We start from the raw sequence: 17,582 nt of genomic DNA on the forward strand, positions 1-17,582 counted from the left end.
TGTGTTCCACCACTGCAGAGAGCGATGTGTGCGGCTGTCCACCAACACCAGATCTGTAAGTTGTCCTTGAGCCTGATTCCACTGATGTGCTAGACATTTCTGTAATGGACACATTTGAAGTCTTGCATATGGTACAATAAAAATGCAAGATGCCATCATGCCTATGAGCTGCATGAACACTCTGGCTGGGAGAGAATGGTGGACTTGAAATTTTGTGACCAGGACTTGTATGCTGGCTATCCTGGCTGGACTGGGATATGCTAGAGCTGTGGAGGCGTTTCATGTGGCCTCCAGATATTGGTGTATATGAGAGGGCTGGAGATGAGACTTGGTTTTGTTGATTGTGAACCCCAAGTTGTGTAATGTCTGAATGGTTTGAGGAGTATGTTGGAACACACTGATTGAGTGACTTGGCTTTTATTAGCCAGTCGTCTAGATATGGGAAGACATGAACCTGTTGTCTTCTGAGATGTGCTGCTACTACTGCAAGGCACTTTGTGAACACTCTGGGTACAGTTTTGACTCCGAATGGAAGGACTTTGAACTGATAGTGTTGTCTATCCACTGCAAACCTTAGATACTTTCTGTGAGAAGGATGTATGGGAATGTGGAAGTAGGTGTCCTTAAGATATAGTGTGGCAAGAAAGTCGCCTTGTTGCAGGATCACTTGTTGGAGAGTGATCATATGAAAATGATCTGAGTGTATATATAGGTTGAGGGGCCTGAGATCTAGTATTGGTCTTACAGTCCAATCTTTCTTGGGTATTAGGAAGTACAGTGATGGAGCGAGATTCAGAAACATATTTGCTTTGACTCGCAAAGTTAAACTTCCATAATAAAATAATTATATCAATCAGCATGAAGTGAATTATATTAACCAACCTAGATTAAAATGCATACACGACATGGGGGACTAATACATGTGCTCTTTGTTGCAAGTATATGTTTGTAAAAAAAATAATAAACTAACCTTGTCTATTGTTTTTGTCAGTATTAAATGCGGCTGATTAAATAATGGCATGTGCCTATTATATGTGCTTATGTTATGTCTTTTGTCTTTTATGTGGCGTAAATTCGTGAAGAAATCTGTGGTTTGCGCTTAAAGCTAGGTAATATTTATTAACGGGTTAATATTTAGCAAAGGAGGGGGCATAACAGAACGAATTCTAATTCTTTCATTAATTGATGTCTTGTGTTTGTTTATACATTAGTTTTACGAATGGGCCTAAGAAAATGGCTGCCAGTGCTGCAGAATATGAAACTTGACCAGAGTGAAGCCTTCACTCATGCACAGACGAAAGAGCATTTTGCTGAACTGACAACGTTTAATGCAGAAGCAAATGTGGTTGAGTCGAATGTCTTCTTGGTGACATTTCCAAGGACAGGATGCGGCATGGCCTGCCAAGATTAGGAAGTGAAAAGTTTTGTGCTCGGAGAATGTTTCTTTTTGAGGAAGCAAAAAGGATGGTGAATCTAAGAACAATAAGGGCTACGATGAGGCCCCGGACTTGGTCAGGAGTATATGACCTAATGGTGGACTGACATGGCTCAGCCAATCAGAAGTTTGGATTTTCAGAAAGAATGTGTGATAAAGTTACTTAAGCTAGTCAGAAAAGGTATAAAAACTGACCCCTTTGGAGGGAGGGCGCTTCTCACTTCCTGAATCCAGAAAGGCGTGTCGTGCTGAAGGACTTTAGAGCACGTAAGGATTAATAGGGTTAATGACTATTTCCTTTGGATGAAGTGAGTTTTAGACAGGAAACTTAGGTGATGGAAACTGTTTATTTTACTTAAATATGCTTTTTGATTTTACTTTGAATTTTCAGTCCAATGTGCTATTCCTTAATAAAACTGCTAAATTGCCAATAAAGTATTAAATACAATGCGTTTACTTGATTAAAGTTAATAAATTAAGATTTTGAAACAACAAGCAGGTCTTGTTTATTCATGGTCTTGTTATCATTAGTTGATCCATTTACCTTAGTGACTTAATATGTTATTCGCTTGAAACCATGGTAATGTATATAAATATATAAATAGTTTGTGAATAGGTTCTGATTAATTAAGTCACATGATTCAGTTGCCCAAAATCTGTCTCGTTAGTAAATGGGCCTTGTGAGTGATTTATGATGAGTATCTGATGTAGGGTAGTATAATTGAGTCAGAATTTCTATAGGGGCGCTGGATCAATTCTCTCGTAGCAGAGTTACGGTTACTATGGTAACGGACATGCTACATGGAATTACATAGGATCAATGTTTAACATATGTTGAGTTTGTTCGCTTGTTACATGTAGTCGAAAGGTTTTTTCCAGCAGTGTGAAAATTCCTGGTTTTGTACCGGTACAAGAGTAGTGTGACAGGTAAAGTTGCACAGTGCATTTGTTCGGTTTCAAAATAGTGGTATTGTCATATATCACTAGTGTTGTGGACGTACAGCACGAGTTAGGGATTTTAGGTGTGCTAGGTAGAATGTATAGTGAGGATTGTCTATAAAATCGTAGCTTTCGAGTATAAGGACTTAGAGCCTGTTTTAAAACTCACTGCGAAAAGAGTAATAAAATTTATCAGAGCTTAAGTGAAGGGTAAAGTAGCGTTGTCTATTCTTACTGGCGCGTAAGGATTTCTATGGTTGGTTAAAGTCCTACCAGGATTTCATGTATGTATAGTTAGGGATACTTTCCGTTTGTAAGTGTGTAAATGATTTTGTAATTGCGTTCGAGTCAAACTTTGAACTGTTACTTTATGTGCATTCAGAGGGAAACAAGTTCGTTATTGCCTGTTTGAAGGGTAGAGTAGCGATACTTTATTAACGATTGAATATTCTGTGAGAATAGCGTTGTCTATTCCACGCAAAAGAATACTTGAGTGATTGTATAAATTATCACTTTATTTAGTGAAACCGACAAATGGTTTGTTTTTCTGTTGTTATTAATCGAAATTCATCAAAAAGGATTTCTTAAAATGGCGCTGTGAAAATATTTTGTAAAGGAGGGGTGAGCTCTAGGAGTAAGACGAGAAGCTGCAGCGGCAGTGTACGTCACAGGGTCCGCGCTGTGATTGGCTAACATACGTCACAGCTAGCGCGCTGATTGGCTCATGTGACTCAGACAAGCTGTTAGCTGATTGGCTCATTCTGAAAGCGGCAATTCTATTGGTTGAGCAAGGTGGTGACGTAGCTTAACCTGATTGGCTTGTTGGTGAGTTTCGCGCATGGATTGGCTGATTTTGCGGAACAAACAGGAAACGTTTACGATCATTTAGAATTAAGCGGATTTGATTAGAAACATGAGTTATTATTATAAAAAAGAGGAGAAGAAGCTTACATGGCTCCAGAAAATAAAAAATATATTTACACCTGATAAGAAAATCGAAACACGAGGTGGAAAATTACTTCATAAATACAAAACACCTGCAGCCTATATGGAAGGTGAATATGGTTATCATACTTGCCTTTGGTTTGATAATTGGATGGACTATACCAAAAATGGTGTTCTAGAATGGCCAGAAGACGGGTCATTTAATATGAGGGTTTTGAAAAACTTGAGAGAAAATTATGGCTCTTGTGCCAAAGCCTAGACCTACTCAATTTGAAGCTTTAGTTGAATGGGAGGATGAGATGTTTGAACTTGCATGAGAAAACAGTGGAATAATAGGACGTCCAAAGTAAAACATTAATAGAGAAACTCATGAAGATAGAATGCGTCGATGGAGACAAGCAGATATGTGTGATGGTTTGTACCCAGTAAGAGTGATGGTTACTGAAATACCAGGTCAAAAGAATACCCAAAAGAAAAATAATATTGAAGATAGTGAATTAGAAGATCCAGTTTTAGAAGAAATTTATATTACAAATCAGAACAGACTCCTTTTAAACCAGCTTGTACATGGTCTACCCCGATGGTTTCTACAGAAACCACTCCAAGTGCACCACCACTTAATGAAGAATCATCTAGATTTTACCCGAATAATACGGAAACTCCTGAAAGAGTAGAAACGAGAACTAATTCTGGTGTATTTGGTAAAAATTGAAATTTTCCTGAAACCCCAGTTTTAAGAAATGAAACTTCTAGAAATGTAATAAGATTAGAAAGAAGTAAGGAAATCCCAGATACTTCAGAATACTTCCGATCGAAAGAAGAATTAGTACAGCAGTTAACTAATAGTATGGAAGCAGTAACAGTTCCAATAACGATTGGTCCAGTTCACCCAGTTTTCGGTCAAAGAGAAATGGGACATTCAGCTTTAACTATTCCATTAAATGCAGAAATTCAGAAAGTGGCTGAAAACTTTTACTCAGATTTAACAGAAATACATCGAGAGAAAACAATGATGCCTGCTTTAACTTTTAATCAAAGTCCAACATGTAAAACTCCAGCTGGTGCAGAATCTGATACAGAAACGGGTGGGTAACAGAACAAATTCTAATTCTTTCATTAATTGATGTTTTGTGTTTGTTTATTCATTAGTTTTACGAATGGGCCTAAGAAAATGGCTGCCAGTGCTGCAGAATATGAAACTTGACCAGAGTGAAGCCTTCACTCATGCGCAGACGAAAGAGCATTTTGCTGAACTGACAACGTTTAATGCAGAAGCAAATGTGGTCGAGTCGAATGTGTTCTTGGTGACATTTCCAAGGACAGGATGCGGCATGGCCTGCCAAGATTAGGAAGTGAAAAGTTTTGTGCTCGGAGAATGTTTTTTTGAGGAAGCAAAAAGGATGGAATAAGGGCTATGATGAGGCCCCGGACTTGGTCAGGAGTATATGACCTAATGGTGGACTGACATGGCTCAGCCAATCAGAAGTTTGGATTTTCAGAAAGAATGTGCGATAAAGTTACTTTAGCTAGTCAGAAAAGGTATAAAAACTGACCCCTTTGGAGGGAGGGCGCTTCTCAATTCCTGAATCCAGAAAGGCGTGTCGTGCTGAAGGACTTTAGAGCACGTAAGGATTAATAGGGTTAATGACTATTTCCTTTGGATGAAGTGAGTTTTAGACAGGAAACTTAGGTGATGAAAACTGTTTATTTTACTTAAATATGCTTTTTGATTTTACTTTGAATTTTCAGTCTAATGTGCTATTCCTTAATAAAACTGCTAAATTGCTAATAAAGTATTACATATAATGTGCTTACTTGATTAAAGTTAATAAATTAAGATTTTGAAACAACAAGCAGGTCTTGTTTATTCATGGTCTTGTTATCATTAGTTGATCCATTTACCTTAGTGACTTAATTAATATGTTATTCGCTTAAAACCATGGTAATGTACATAAATATATAATTTGTTTGTGAATAGGTTTAGATTAATTAGGTCACATGATTCAGTTGCCCAAAATCTGTCTCGTTAGTAAATGGGCCTTATGAGTGATTTATGATTAATGATGAGTATCTGATGTAGGGTAGTATAATTGAGGCAGAATTTCAATAGGGGCGCTGGATCAACAGCGAGTAAACCCCTGTTCCTTGATGTTGGCAGGGAACAGTCTCTATTGTGTGTTTTTGAAGCAGTGAGAGAACTTCTTGTTTTAGGAGCGTAAGATGTTCTATGGACATGGGACGCTGCTTGAATGGTATATGTGTGTGTGTGGGGGGGTGGGGGGTAGCTGTAAGTTCTAGGCAGTAACCATACTGGATAATTTGTCTTACCCACTTGTCTGTTGTGATGAAATCCCAGACAGGTATGAATTGTGATAATCTCACCCTGACTGGAATGGGATGGTGTGGGGGGAACGGAGGGACGTCACTGTTTTGTGTTGGGGGAGGTACGAGTATTATTACCTCGACCTCTTCCTTTATTGTGGTTTCCTCTGTATCCGCCTCTAAAGTATCCTCTATTGGGGGATGTTTGTGTAGCGGCTTTAAACGAAGATGAGTTGTCTGCTCCCATGTTTATGGAGGCCCCTCTATAGAAGGAGGGGCGAGAGGAGCCTGTAAACCTCCCATGGACTTAGCAGTCTCAGTGTCTTTCTTCATTTGTTTTCAAGTGCAATGTCCACAGCCAGGTCAAAAAGTTGTTGGTTGAACGACTGGTTGAGAATACTAGTCTGGACTTCCTGCTTAAAGCCTAAGATGCGCAGCCAGGCACACCGCCTCAGTAGCACACTGGTATTGATGGATCGAGAGGCAGTGTCTGCTGCGTCAAGTGCACATTTTATTGACGCATTAGAAATTAGCTTGCCCTTTTGGATGAGATAATTTTCTTGTGTTTTATATTGGTCAGGCAAATGTTGTAGTAAGTTTTCCAACTGGTCGTAGTGAGCCGTATCATATCTTGCGAGCAGTGCCTGTGTGTTGACTATGCACCAGTGATTGGCTGCTTGTGCAGCTACCCTTTTGTCAGAAGCGTCTAGCAATTTGGATTATTTATAAGGGGGTGACGCTTCCCCGGAGGTTTGGGAGTTGACGCGCTTTCTAGCGTTGGTAACTACTAGAGAATCCAAAGGCAGTTGGCCTTTAATGTAAGCAGTATCTGCAGGGGCAGGTCTATACTTTTTTTTATTCTAGGGTTAAGAATTCTAGCACATACGGAATCTTCTAGGGCATGTTTAATGACTCCCTTAATCATTGGCAATATTTGCACTGTCTTTTGGGACTGTTCAAATGTATCCAACAGAAAATCCTTCTCTGCTGCATCTGAGTGCATTGTGACGCCATGATAGATGGCAGCCCTATTAATTAACTGCCCGAAACCAACATCGTCTGGGGGCGATGGTTTTGAGGGGTATATGTGTGGGTTTGGGACGTCAGCTATATCTGATGGGATAGGGTACTCCCAATCATGTGGGTCGGTTGGATAAGTGAAAGGGTCATCTGGGTCACCCCCCACCCCTAGGTCCTCATCATCATCCTTATCTGGGGGTGTATGAGGTGGAGAAGTCTCAGTTTGAGGTGGTGCAATAGATTTAGGGAGAGGAAGTGGGTTAGAAGGAAGTATAGGAGAAGAAGGTTGCATAGGTGATGTGGCAGAGTCCTTCTTTATAGGCACTGGAGGAGCAGGTGATGTGTCTAACTTCCTCTTCCTATATGGCACAGTGGTGACATGTCCTGTTTCTGGATCAATATAAATCTTTTTCTGTTTAGGATCGACAGGATCCGGATGAAAAAGTTAATCTTCCTCAGGAACCGCTTTAGGCGCAGATTTTTTAGGTTCCGAGCGGGGTTGTTGTTGACTTTTACTGTGTTTGGCCTTAGGAGGCGTGGTAGAGTCCTTAGGCTTAGCTTTTGGTTCCAAGGCTCTTGGTTTCGGAGCCGAAGCGGGATCTTTAAGCTTGGAAACGTTCGAAGCCGGCTTATCCACGGGCCTCGAGGTTTTCGGGCCGATTTGTCTTTGAAGGTGGAAGGCGTCGGGACAGATTTCTGAGCAGAGAGTTCTTTTGGTTTCGGTGGCAAAGGTGCCGGTGGGATTGGTACATGCGGTTTGCTCGTTCTGAGCTACCGGAAGGCTTTTCTTTTTTGTTCGGAGCCGGACCCGGGGCTTCTGAAGTGTGCTTTCGGTCGCGACTGGGGCCAGCAGGCGAAGTCTTGACCATTGCCTTTGGTATTGGGGTAGGGGCAGTAGTACTCCCTCTTTGACCAGGAGTGATGGGGTCGTCTGAGTCTTCTGCCTCTGATACGATTTGGAGATCTTCGGAATCTTCTTCTGGGACATCTGGGCCTTCGTCGAAGATGTCCACTGGTTCCGGAACTGATCTCTGCATGATGTGTCGACGAGCTACTCGATCTCGAATGGTCTTCTTCGATCGAAAGGATGCGCAGGCTGGACAGCTGGACTCGTAGTGTTCAGGTAATAGGCACAGGTTGCAGACCTTCTGATGTTCACTGTGCAGGAATTTTGCTCCACACTGGGGGTATTTCTTGAATGGCGTCCATTCCATAAGCCGTAGGCCTCAATGGATAGGCCCAACGGCCCGTGTCGACGACCGGAATCTATTAGATGAAAGTTGGTCGAAGCTAAAGATCTTCGAAGTCAATTTGAAGAGTTTATAGAAGTTTTTGGGTCGAAATAGTTTGAAATATAGATTTCGAACCGGAGCGCAAAAGTTGCATCCGACCCCGATGGCGGAAAAAAACAATCTAAGGATGGAGTCGATGCCCATGCGCACTATCGTCCAAGGAAGGAGTCACCTATCCCGTGACTACAAAGACTTCTTCCAAGACGACAACAAAGTGCAAGCATCCGAGCCCAACACCAGATGGCGATCTAATATGAAGTGTGAGATCTGCAGCTCATATGCCTTGAACATTAATTTCCTGCAGAGCTCTTTCTGAAAGGCTTTTAAGGCCAGGACTACTGTTTTCAGTTCTAGGATATTGATGTGTTGTACTGCATCCTGGTCCTTCCAGGCTCCCCTGAGATGGTTCATGTGTGCTCCCCTTACCATCTGGGAGGCATCTGTTATGGTCACCGTAGAAGTTGGTTGTGTGAATGTTCTTCCTTGTGATATATTTGCTCTGATTCACCACGCTATCTCTTCCTCTATCCTTTGCGTGACAACCACTAGCCCTTTCCAACTCCCCAATGTTTGAGACCATTGATTTTGCAGCCATTCCTGGAAAATGGGTTCATGTGAAGTCTTGTGCTTGATATCAGCGGAATGTAAGAAGCCATCATTCCTAGCAGCTTCCTCGCTGTCAGAGCTTGACCCTTCCGGTACAGCTGTAGCACTTTTAAAAGCACCATTGCTCTCTCCTCGATGGGAAAAACTTTACCTGGTCTTGAATTTATTCTTGCTCCCAAGAACATTTTCTCCTGTTCTGGTTATGATTTCTCCATGTGTATTGAGAAACCCAGCTGAACAAGCATTATTACTTCTTGTATGTGCTCTTTCCATTTTTTGTATGAATTTGCCCGTACCAGCCAGTCGTCCAGGTAGGGGTAAACGTGTATTCCCTCTCTCTGCAGGTGTGCCGCCACTATTGTTATTCACCTTGTGAATACTCTGCGTTCTGATTTTATCCCAAACGCCAGTACTTTGAACTGGTAGTGTTCTTTGACGACCACAAATCTGAGGGATTTCTTGTGGCTTACATTCATGGGAATGTGTAAATAGGCGTCCTTTAAGTCTATTGTGGCCATGTAATTCCCCACATTTATCTGAGGTATTACCGCCTGCAGAGTAGTCATTTAGAATTTGAGTTTTTATGAACTTGTTTAAAACCCTGAGGTCAAGATTCGGTCTGAGAAAAAGTCTTGGTAAATGGAGTATTATCCGATTGGTTCGACATATCTCGAGGTACCAGACAGGGTTGTCCCTTATCCCCACTTTTGTTTGATGTTTATATGGAGCCTTTTGTTTGTGGTATTAGAGATGACAATATAATTCAACCTTTTAAGCTGGGTAATATGACGTTAAAAACTGCCCTGTATGCGGATGACCTCCTCCTATATACTTCTAACCATTCTGTAGCTATACCCAGGCTATTTTACTTATCAGAAGAATTTGGAAAATTATCAGGCTATCAGATTAATAAGGAGAAAACAGAGATAATGGGGTGGAATAATAACATCCCTATACAGGGTGCGAAACAAAAAATGCGATACTTGGGAATTTACTTAACTCAAGAATTAAAGAACATACCACTAATTAGTTGGCAGACAGTAGTTAAAGACATTAATAAAACCTTAACAAGATGGGGTAATCTGCCACTAAACATCTATGGTCGGGTTAATCTTATCAAAATGACTATTCTTCCCAAATTGACTTTTTTTTATATAACTCCATCCCTTTATCATTTTCTTTGAAAGACATTAATAATCTCCAGGGTAATATTGGATCATTTATATGGGCCTGTAAATCTTCTAGGATAGCCTGGAAAAAACTGAGGAGGGGTCTAAAAATCGGAGGTTTAGCCCTCCCAGATCTATTATCATATTGTCATGCCTTTCATTTCAAAAACTTTAGGCTACTTGCAAACACGTTAGATGCATCTTCACAGGGCCGTTTGTTCCAGGCTTTACTTTATGATTTACCCTATGGCCACGAATACTTTTTATTCAAGTTTGGAGACCAGAATTTTTTTTTTTAAATTCGCCTTAAGATACTTCAGACCGCACTTAAAAACTGGGGGTTTATTCGGAAGGTTTTTAATATTCCTTATTATCAAACGCACACTCCAATATGGGATTCCCCGGGAACACCTCTATGTCTCCAAGATCAGCTTTCACAACCTTTGAGAATAGCTGGAATACAGAAGTGGGGAGACTTATGGGTAGACTCTGGCCTAATGGACTGGAACTCCTTAACACAACTTACAAATGGACAGCTGACCAGGTTTAAATTTTATCAATTATCTGCCTGGTGGTCAAGTCAGAATTTACAGCGGGAAAAAGATCCAGGACTCCTGGACGCAATTCGCAGGGGAGGGAGATGGATTAGAAGTATCTTTTTGGTACAAGCTGTTAATTAAGGATGAAGAGAATAAACTACATTTGGAATTGACAAACTTATGGGAAAATAGAATAGCGGAACTCCCTGAAGAATGTAGTAAAATATGGTCAGACTCTTTCACTCTATCTCAGAGGCTAATCAAGCCAGCTAATTTAAGGCGTAATCACTTATTTACAGCTTATAGAGTCTACTGGACCCCGGCCAAATTACATAAGAACGCAAAATAATTATTATTGCCCCCGCTGTAATCATGACGCAGCAGATGATGTTCATATTTTTTTGGAGTGCCCGGTAATTCAGGATTACTGGAGAGCGATAGTTGTTTTCCTAGGCGAGGTGTTAATAACAACTATTTTATGCTCACCTAGACTTGTATTCTTTGGTTTACCTAAAGATTATAATATTAACAATTTAGATACACAGTTTATCTTTTATGTAGTAGTTATCGCTAGGAGACAAATTTGCAAAGAGTGGAAATCAACTGCTCCTCCCAGATTTGCAGAATGTTTAAAACATATAATGGAAGTATGTAAGATGGACATGGTTGGTCGTAATGGGAATACTGAGAATGTCTGGTCTAAACTGGAGGTCTGGTCCAATAAGTAAATGGTCCGATGATTATGCCAGAGGTTGTGTGGGTCCTGTCCTCCCCTGGCTTAAAGTATTCCATCATAGGCTAAGGGGAGTTGGATAAGGAAAACAAACTACCTCTGGGACATCCCTGTCTGCTATGATACTGTCTCCAGGGCGGACTCGGAAATGTCAGTATAAGAGGCGACAGCGAGACCCATCTAGAGCATATAAAATCTGGTGGCATATATGAGGACAAAAAAATAAATTAAAAAAAAAGATTCTGAGTGACCCATCTACATTTTGAAGTAGAAAGTATGTCAAGTAGTTTCCCTCATTTCTCTCCAGTCTTGGCACTAACTCCTTTGACCGCAACTCGTCGATCTCTATGAGTAGACGGGCTGTTTCTTCCCTTGAAATTACCTTTTTCCTTGGTCCCCTTTATGGAGGTGTTTTGTTTAATTCTATGCAATATCCAAATGGTATTAGTTTTAAAACGCATTTGTCTATGGTGATATTCTTCCACTTCTGAAGGAACTTTTTTGATGTTTGAGGAGTGTTTCTTGTGAACCTCGATAATTCACTAACTTGCTGGTTGCTACTTCTGAACTGTAGAGCCCCGATCGACTTTGCAATTTCATTGTCTTTTTTCAACTAATTTAGGGTTGCACCCACCGCATTCCCGAATAGTTGTTCCCCACTGAATAGTGCATTTAGTATATTAGCTTGCATCTCTGGCTTAAAAGTTGAAATTCTTAACCAGGCATGGCGTCGCCCAGTCATTCCGATGTTTCAGCTGCATCCAGTGCAGATTTTAAGCAGGTATTGGTGATGTTCATGCTATTCACCACCAGGTGTGCTGCCCTCTTTTGATACTGTGAGAGGTTTCATTAGTTTTCCTATTTCCTCCTAATGTTGGTTGCCATGAACATTCTGCAGTGTGTTTGAGTTTGCAATCCGCCACTGGTTTGTAACACTCCTTTCCACCTTTTGTCCCATGAGGTCCATTCTCTTGCTCTCCTTATCTGGAGGAGGCCCATGGTGGTTGGGATGTTGGCTCTTTGCGGAGCTGTTGATGCTATTATCAAATTTGCCGGGACTGTTCCCTTGTAAATTGGGTCTTTTGTTGAATGTCTACGCGTCTCCTCTACGCTAGAGTGACTGCTTAACATGTGGACATTACCCAGGTTGCAATAACCATCCATAGCATTCAATCATGGATGACTGGCTATCATCTCAAATTAAATGGCAAGAAAGCAGATGTAATCTGATCACAACCTTGCTCTACCTTATACAAGAATCAATCTTCTCTTCCAACATCCTCGGCAGCAGTTTGTTCACCACTGACAATGCCAAATCTCTGGGTTACATCATTGACTCTAGAATAACCCCCCAGAAACACATTAATACCTTGGGCAGCAGCTCCAATGTCCAGCAGTGCCAATGACCTCTTTCCTTAAATTCACGGAATTAGATCCTTTGCAAAGAAATTATGTTTAAGTCATGACCCACATGCTTGTTCTATCAATAATTTGCTATGAAAACGTCATCCTTTCAAGTATAACCAAAATACACCTTACTCTACTAAATGCCCCTTTGCATGTCTTATCTCTAGAGATGGTTGCTGTGATCACAAAACCCCTCTACTGCATTCACTACGCTGGTACATAGTTGATAGCAGACTGACTTTTAAACTTGTGTGTCTTGTGAATAAACTCTTAAATGCGGATAAACCTCACTACTTGGCAAGCAAGCTAAAGATCAATAGGGATATCTTCGACCACAAAGCTCAAGTACTCTTTTATTTTGGGGGGGGGGGACACTAACATACTCAACAAACACAGCTCCAATAGTCTCTATCTGGATGTGCCCAAGAGTGGAATGCTATTCTGCATCTTTTTGTCCCACTGCCTCTTTATCTATATTCAAACGAGAACTTCAATTCTTTATTTTTGAACAGTACTTCACCGACCCACTAAATAATCACCTGGCTCCAATTGTCAGTATTACTGCTTTGGTTGGAACCCTGAAGAAGAATGTTATATGTTTGGAATGCTGTCTCAATTTCGATACCAGCTACTGCTTCTCCTGACTTTAATTTGTGTCTTCTTTCGGAGAAAAGGCTTAACTGCTGTCCTCTTGAGCAGGATGTCTACCTCCTGGTGACTAGGACGAATGGTTTTAACACCTTTGGTGGACTGTGGAACCTGTGAAATAAGTTATCTAGCTTTGGTAATGTTTTGGGTGATCAATCTTCCTTCAGATGCCTCATCTCTTGAATGTCCCCAGGTGCCGGCCTTGCTCCGGAAGGTTAAAATGGGTCTCCTGCACCAGCAAGTAGCACCTCTGCTCCAACTCAACAAAAGCAACTTCCCAGATGGGACATCATGAAGCCATATATGGCGCCACCATGGTGCTTGGACGTCACTTACTGCCCTTTTTTTAACCTTAAAGCGTAAACGAGATTGATGCAGATTACAGAAAGTCTATCCAGGAACCTTATACAATCATCCTCATAAAAGAGTGTTTCGGAAAGAAAACTAGGGAAGACAAACATTTTTTCTTAAGGTAATCAACATATTCTTTCCTTATTTGCTGAAACAATTAAAAAACAATGAACACAAGAATGGTCTGAGAAGAAATACAAGAATGACTGTGATATATGGCCACATAACGGCAATCAGTCCCACACCAGCAGCTGAAATCTTCCAAAGCATAGCCTGTCCTATCTTCCACACAAAAGTCACTGTTGCCTTAATACTTACTTTGAGCAGCTCAAACATGTAAAACCGGATATCAAAATCTGTCAGGATCTGGTACAGTTGCTGAAACAAAAAGATAAAAGAGGTAAATAGATTTTATTGGCAGAGGTTTATGTAGTGGTTCAATGTCAATGGGTTAAGCTGCCAATCATGCAAAGAAGCCCAGGGGGGTAGTTGGTTAAATAAGGATGCTAAAATTGGCATCTAAGGTTTGCATCTATGAAAACCCCGAGCAAAGATTAAATGAGTTGGTCATGGCTATTCAGAACGTAGCACCAGAACAGTCCTGGAAGTGACTGAGTAGGAGGAGGAAAGTCTCAGCCTATACCCCCTTCATGAATGCAACCACACCTATGTCTTGCTTTCTTTTCCCAAAACGTATTCCAAAGATGAACTTCTTTCTAAGTTTTTTTCTAATGAATGCAAGACTCATAGCAGATCTGCTGAAAGCACCATTAAAGATGGCAATGGGGAAACATGAAAGTCTAGGCTCCTGTTAGGTGATTAGAATGGCTTAAGTTGATGAACATTCGGGAAATCATTTAGCATAAGCTACCCAGGAAGTTCAGGCTGGACCATCCTAACAACTCAACCCTATATGGGTACTTCTTGCTATGTTCATTCCCAGTTGGCCTCAAGACAATCAGCTGATGAATCCAATCTAACACAATCTGACTAACTAAGATGCCAGGTGACTACACGGTAAAGCAAAACCAGCAAGTACTGGCTAGAGAATCGAAATCCACAGTCTCCATGCAACCTAAAACCCTCAGGAAAAAAGGGGCAGATCTTGGAAGACAAATTTTAGAGATAGTCACCAATTACTTCCAGTCACATGCTGTCATAAGTACTTAGCAGAGAAGACAATTTGGTTTCACCTTTAGACCATCCCAGGGAAATCTCTTGGTAATTCTAATAACGTTTTAACGAATGCAGCTCTTAGATGCACAATTTTTATAAAAATAAAAAAACAATAGGCTGGTGAACGCAGAAAAATTCTACATAAAGCCAGACTAGTTATTAAAAACATAAAAATCATTTTTTTTAACTTAGCACAGAAATAAAGTGACGAAGGTACAGCACAAATTTATTTTTGGAGCATGCTATTCTAATGTGTGACAAGCACATTCACCCCAGTACTTTCATTAGTTTCACCTAAAAATGACAAAGCACCTGGTGAACATTTCATAATTGACATTTCTGTCGGTAACAGTGACGGATCACTGTCAAAGTGTTTCATTTTAGCCTCCATGCCAACACAGTACATCCTGCCAAAGCTACCCAAATCTGAACTGTTCAGAGTTTGCACTCTAGAAATTCTGCCCTTCTTACCAAGTAGGCAATGTGGAATTATTCAATAGAGATACTGAGTATGGTGGCCGGATTCAAGTCAACAGTTACATCCTATACATCAAATAGTCATTTAAGTATTTGTTCTTATGAGCCAGTGGTCTTATGGCATGTCATGCAGGATGGTTAAATTGAAGACAAATTATTTATGCATTCAGGTGTGCAACTATGCCAAAATGTAAACACACATTGATTCACACAAAACATAAGGGGATGCTGCTTGCAATAGGTCTAACCACTGGCAATAGCCCTGGTTAGCACTCCAACCCATTGTTCGAATAGGCACAACCGATCCTGGGTGGTTTGTGTTCTGGTTCAGGGAGGACCTGGCTAGGCAGTAAAAAATATAGAAGGGTCCACCAAGAGAAACGAGTCATGTACTAAGTTTGTTTATATGTATATTCATTATGATATGAATGAATGATGCTTGCAAGCATACCTCAGAATCATAGAAGCAGCTTTGCAGATAAAAGAGTCCCATGGGACAATTGCTGCATTTGAGTGTGTCGTTACTATGGCGTTCTTGGTGACAATGAATGAGTGTTTTGACCTTCATGTGCCTTCTTTCCCTGACCTGGTTAATTCATTGGGCTCTCCTTTGCTTTGTGTTCCGGGCCCCTACTGACCCTGGTCCTGTCAATGTAAGCACCTGAGCATCAGTATGGCTCAACAAGGTCGTTTCAGTCTTCATGGTCTGCTGTTTCCGCCCTGGGGCCATTATTTTGTAACTGCAGCGGTCTACGCCACTTCCCAGGTGGATTCTCTGTCGAGGCGACACCTCCGGCCTTACTAGAATGAAGCGCTTCCTTTAGGAAGCTGGCTCTGTATATACTATACCAAAGTGAGGTATAGTGTGCGTAGAGTCCAGTGGAACTCCAAAGGTAGGTAAAGGTAAAAGTAGATAGAAGCTTACTCACTATTTGGGGTAGTGTGGTCGAGCAGTAAGGCAGTATCAGAGGACAGTGTTAAGAATGTGTTGCACACACAAATTGTTTCACACACTCAAAGACAACTTCAGACCAATTGTTTTTGTATAAAAAGTATTTGTTTAGTTATTTTATTTCCTAGAACCAAGCAAGCCTGGCACAGGTAAGTGATAAATACTTTGCAGTAAATATACAGTTGTAATACAGTTTGGATTTGTAATGGTATGTGCACTTTGTTTTGACTTTCAGCATTGTTTCAGAGAAATGCCATGCTTTGTAAGGAATATGCTACTTACCAGTATGCATCTGTTCTTGGCATGTAGAGCTGCAGAGTTGTACATTTAGCAATAGATCGCCACCTGGTGTTGGGCTCGGATGATTGCAGGTTGTTGTTGTCTTCTTGGAAGAAGTCTTTGTAGTCACGAGATAGGTGACTCCTCCCTTGGACAATACTGCACATGGTCATCGACTCCATCCTCAGATTGTTTTTCGCCGTGATGGGAAATGATGGAGTTAGTAGAAGTAAAGAGAAAGGATGTCCATGCGTGTGCATCTAAGTAAGATGAGTACTGGAACGGATACAAGTCCCGGGGAGGCGGGAGGGCATGTACAGCTCTGCAGCTCTACATGCCAAGAACAGATGCATACTGGTAAGTAGCATATTCCGTTCGAGGCATACGAGCTGCAGGTTGTACATTTAGCAACGATTGTGCAGCAGTGTCTCCCCTAGCGGTGTTCGCTTGTATCCGTTGCAGCATACTGAAATAGTGTTTTAAGGACAGCTTGGCCTACTGCAGCTTGCTGCTAGGCTTGCACGTCAACACAATAGTGTTTAGTGAAGGTGTGTATGGTAGACCATGTTGCTGCCTTACATATGTCCTCTAGTGGTATGTTTCCTAAGAAAGCCATAGAGGCTCCTAGTTTGCGAGTGGAGTGCGCTCTAGGAGGAACTGTTAGTGTACGTTTTGCCTTTAGATAGCATATTTGAATACACTTTACAATCCATCTGGCAATTCCTCCTTTAGATATGGGATTGCCTTTGTGTGGTGAACAGAAAGATACAAATAGTTGTTTTGACTTTCTGAAGGATTTAGTCCTGTCTGTGTAGTATAAAAGAGCTCTTCTAACATCTAGGGTGTGTAGGGCTCTTTCTGCAACAGAGTCTGTTTTTTGGAAAAACACTGGTAACTCTACTGATTGGTTAAGGTGGAAAGGAGTAATCACCTTTGGCAGGAATTTTGGGTTAGGTCTAAGGACCACTTTGTTAGGGTGTATCTGAAAAAATGGTTCTTCTATTGTGAATGCTTGTATCTCACTAGCTCTTCTGAGAGAGGTGATGGCAACAAGGAATGCAGTTTTCCATGTTAGGAATTGCAATTCACACTTGTGTAAAGGCTCAAACGGGGGTCCCATGAGTCTTGTAAGGACAATGTTCAGGTTCCATACTGGTGCAGGTGGTAACCTAGGTGGGATTATTCGTTTTAATCCTTCCATAAATGCTTTTAATCGCAGGTACTCTAAAGAGAGATAGGTGCTGTCTATTCTGTAAATAGGCTGCAATTGCTGCTAGATGACGTCGTATGGA

General features: G+C 41.1%; 1 protein-coding gene across 1 annotated transcript in view; it reads right to left on the reverse strand.

The window, feature by feature from the left end:
- The window catches only part of CSNK2A2 (casein kinase 2 alpha 2), a 529,051-nt gene that overhangs the window by 268,176 nt on the left and 243,293 nt on the right, over positions 1-17,582 (reverse strand). Inside the window, exon 5 of the mRNA XM_078670241.1 lies at positions 13,725-13,784. Coding sequence (XP_078526367.1) covers positions 13,725-13,784 — 60 coding nt within the window. The remainder of the gene's footprint in view (positions 1-13,724; positions 13,785-17,582) is intronic.

This window comes from Lissotriton helveticus, chromosome 12 (genome assembly GCF_964261635.1).
Source record: "Lissotriton helveticus chromosome 12, aLisHel1.1, whole genome shotgun sequence".
Classification (NCBI taxonomy): domain Eukaryota; kingdom Metazoa; phylum Chordata; class Amphibia; order Caudata; family Salamandridae; genus Lissotriton; species Lissotriton helveticus.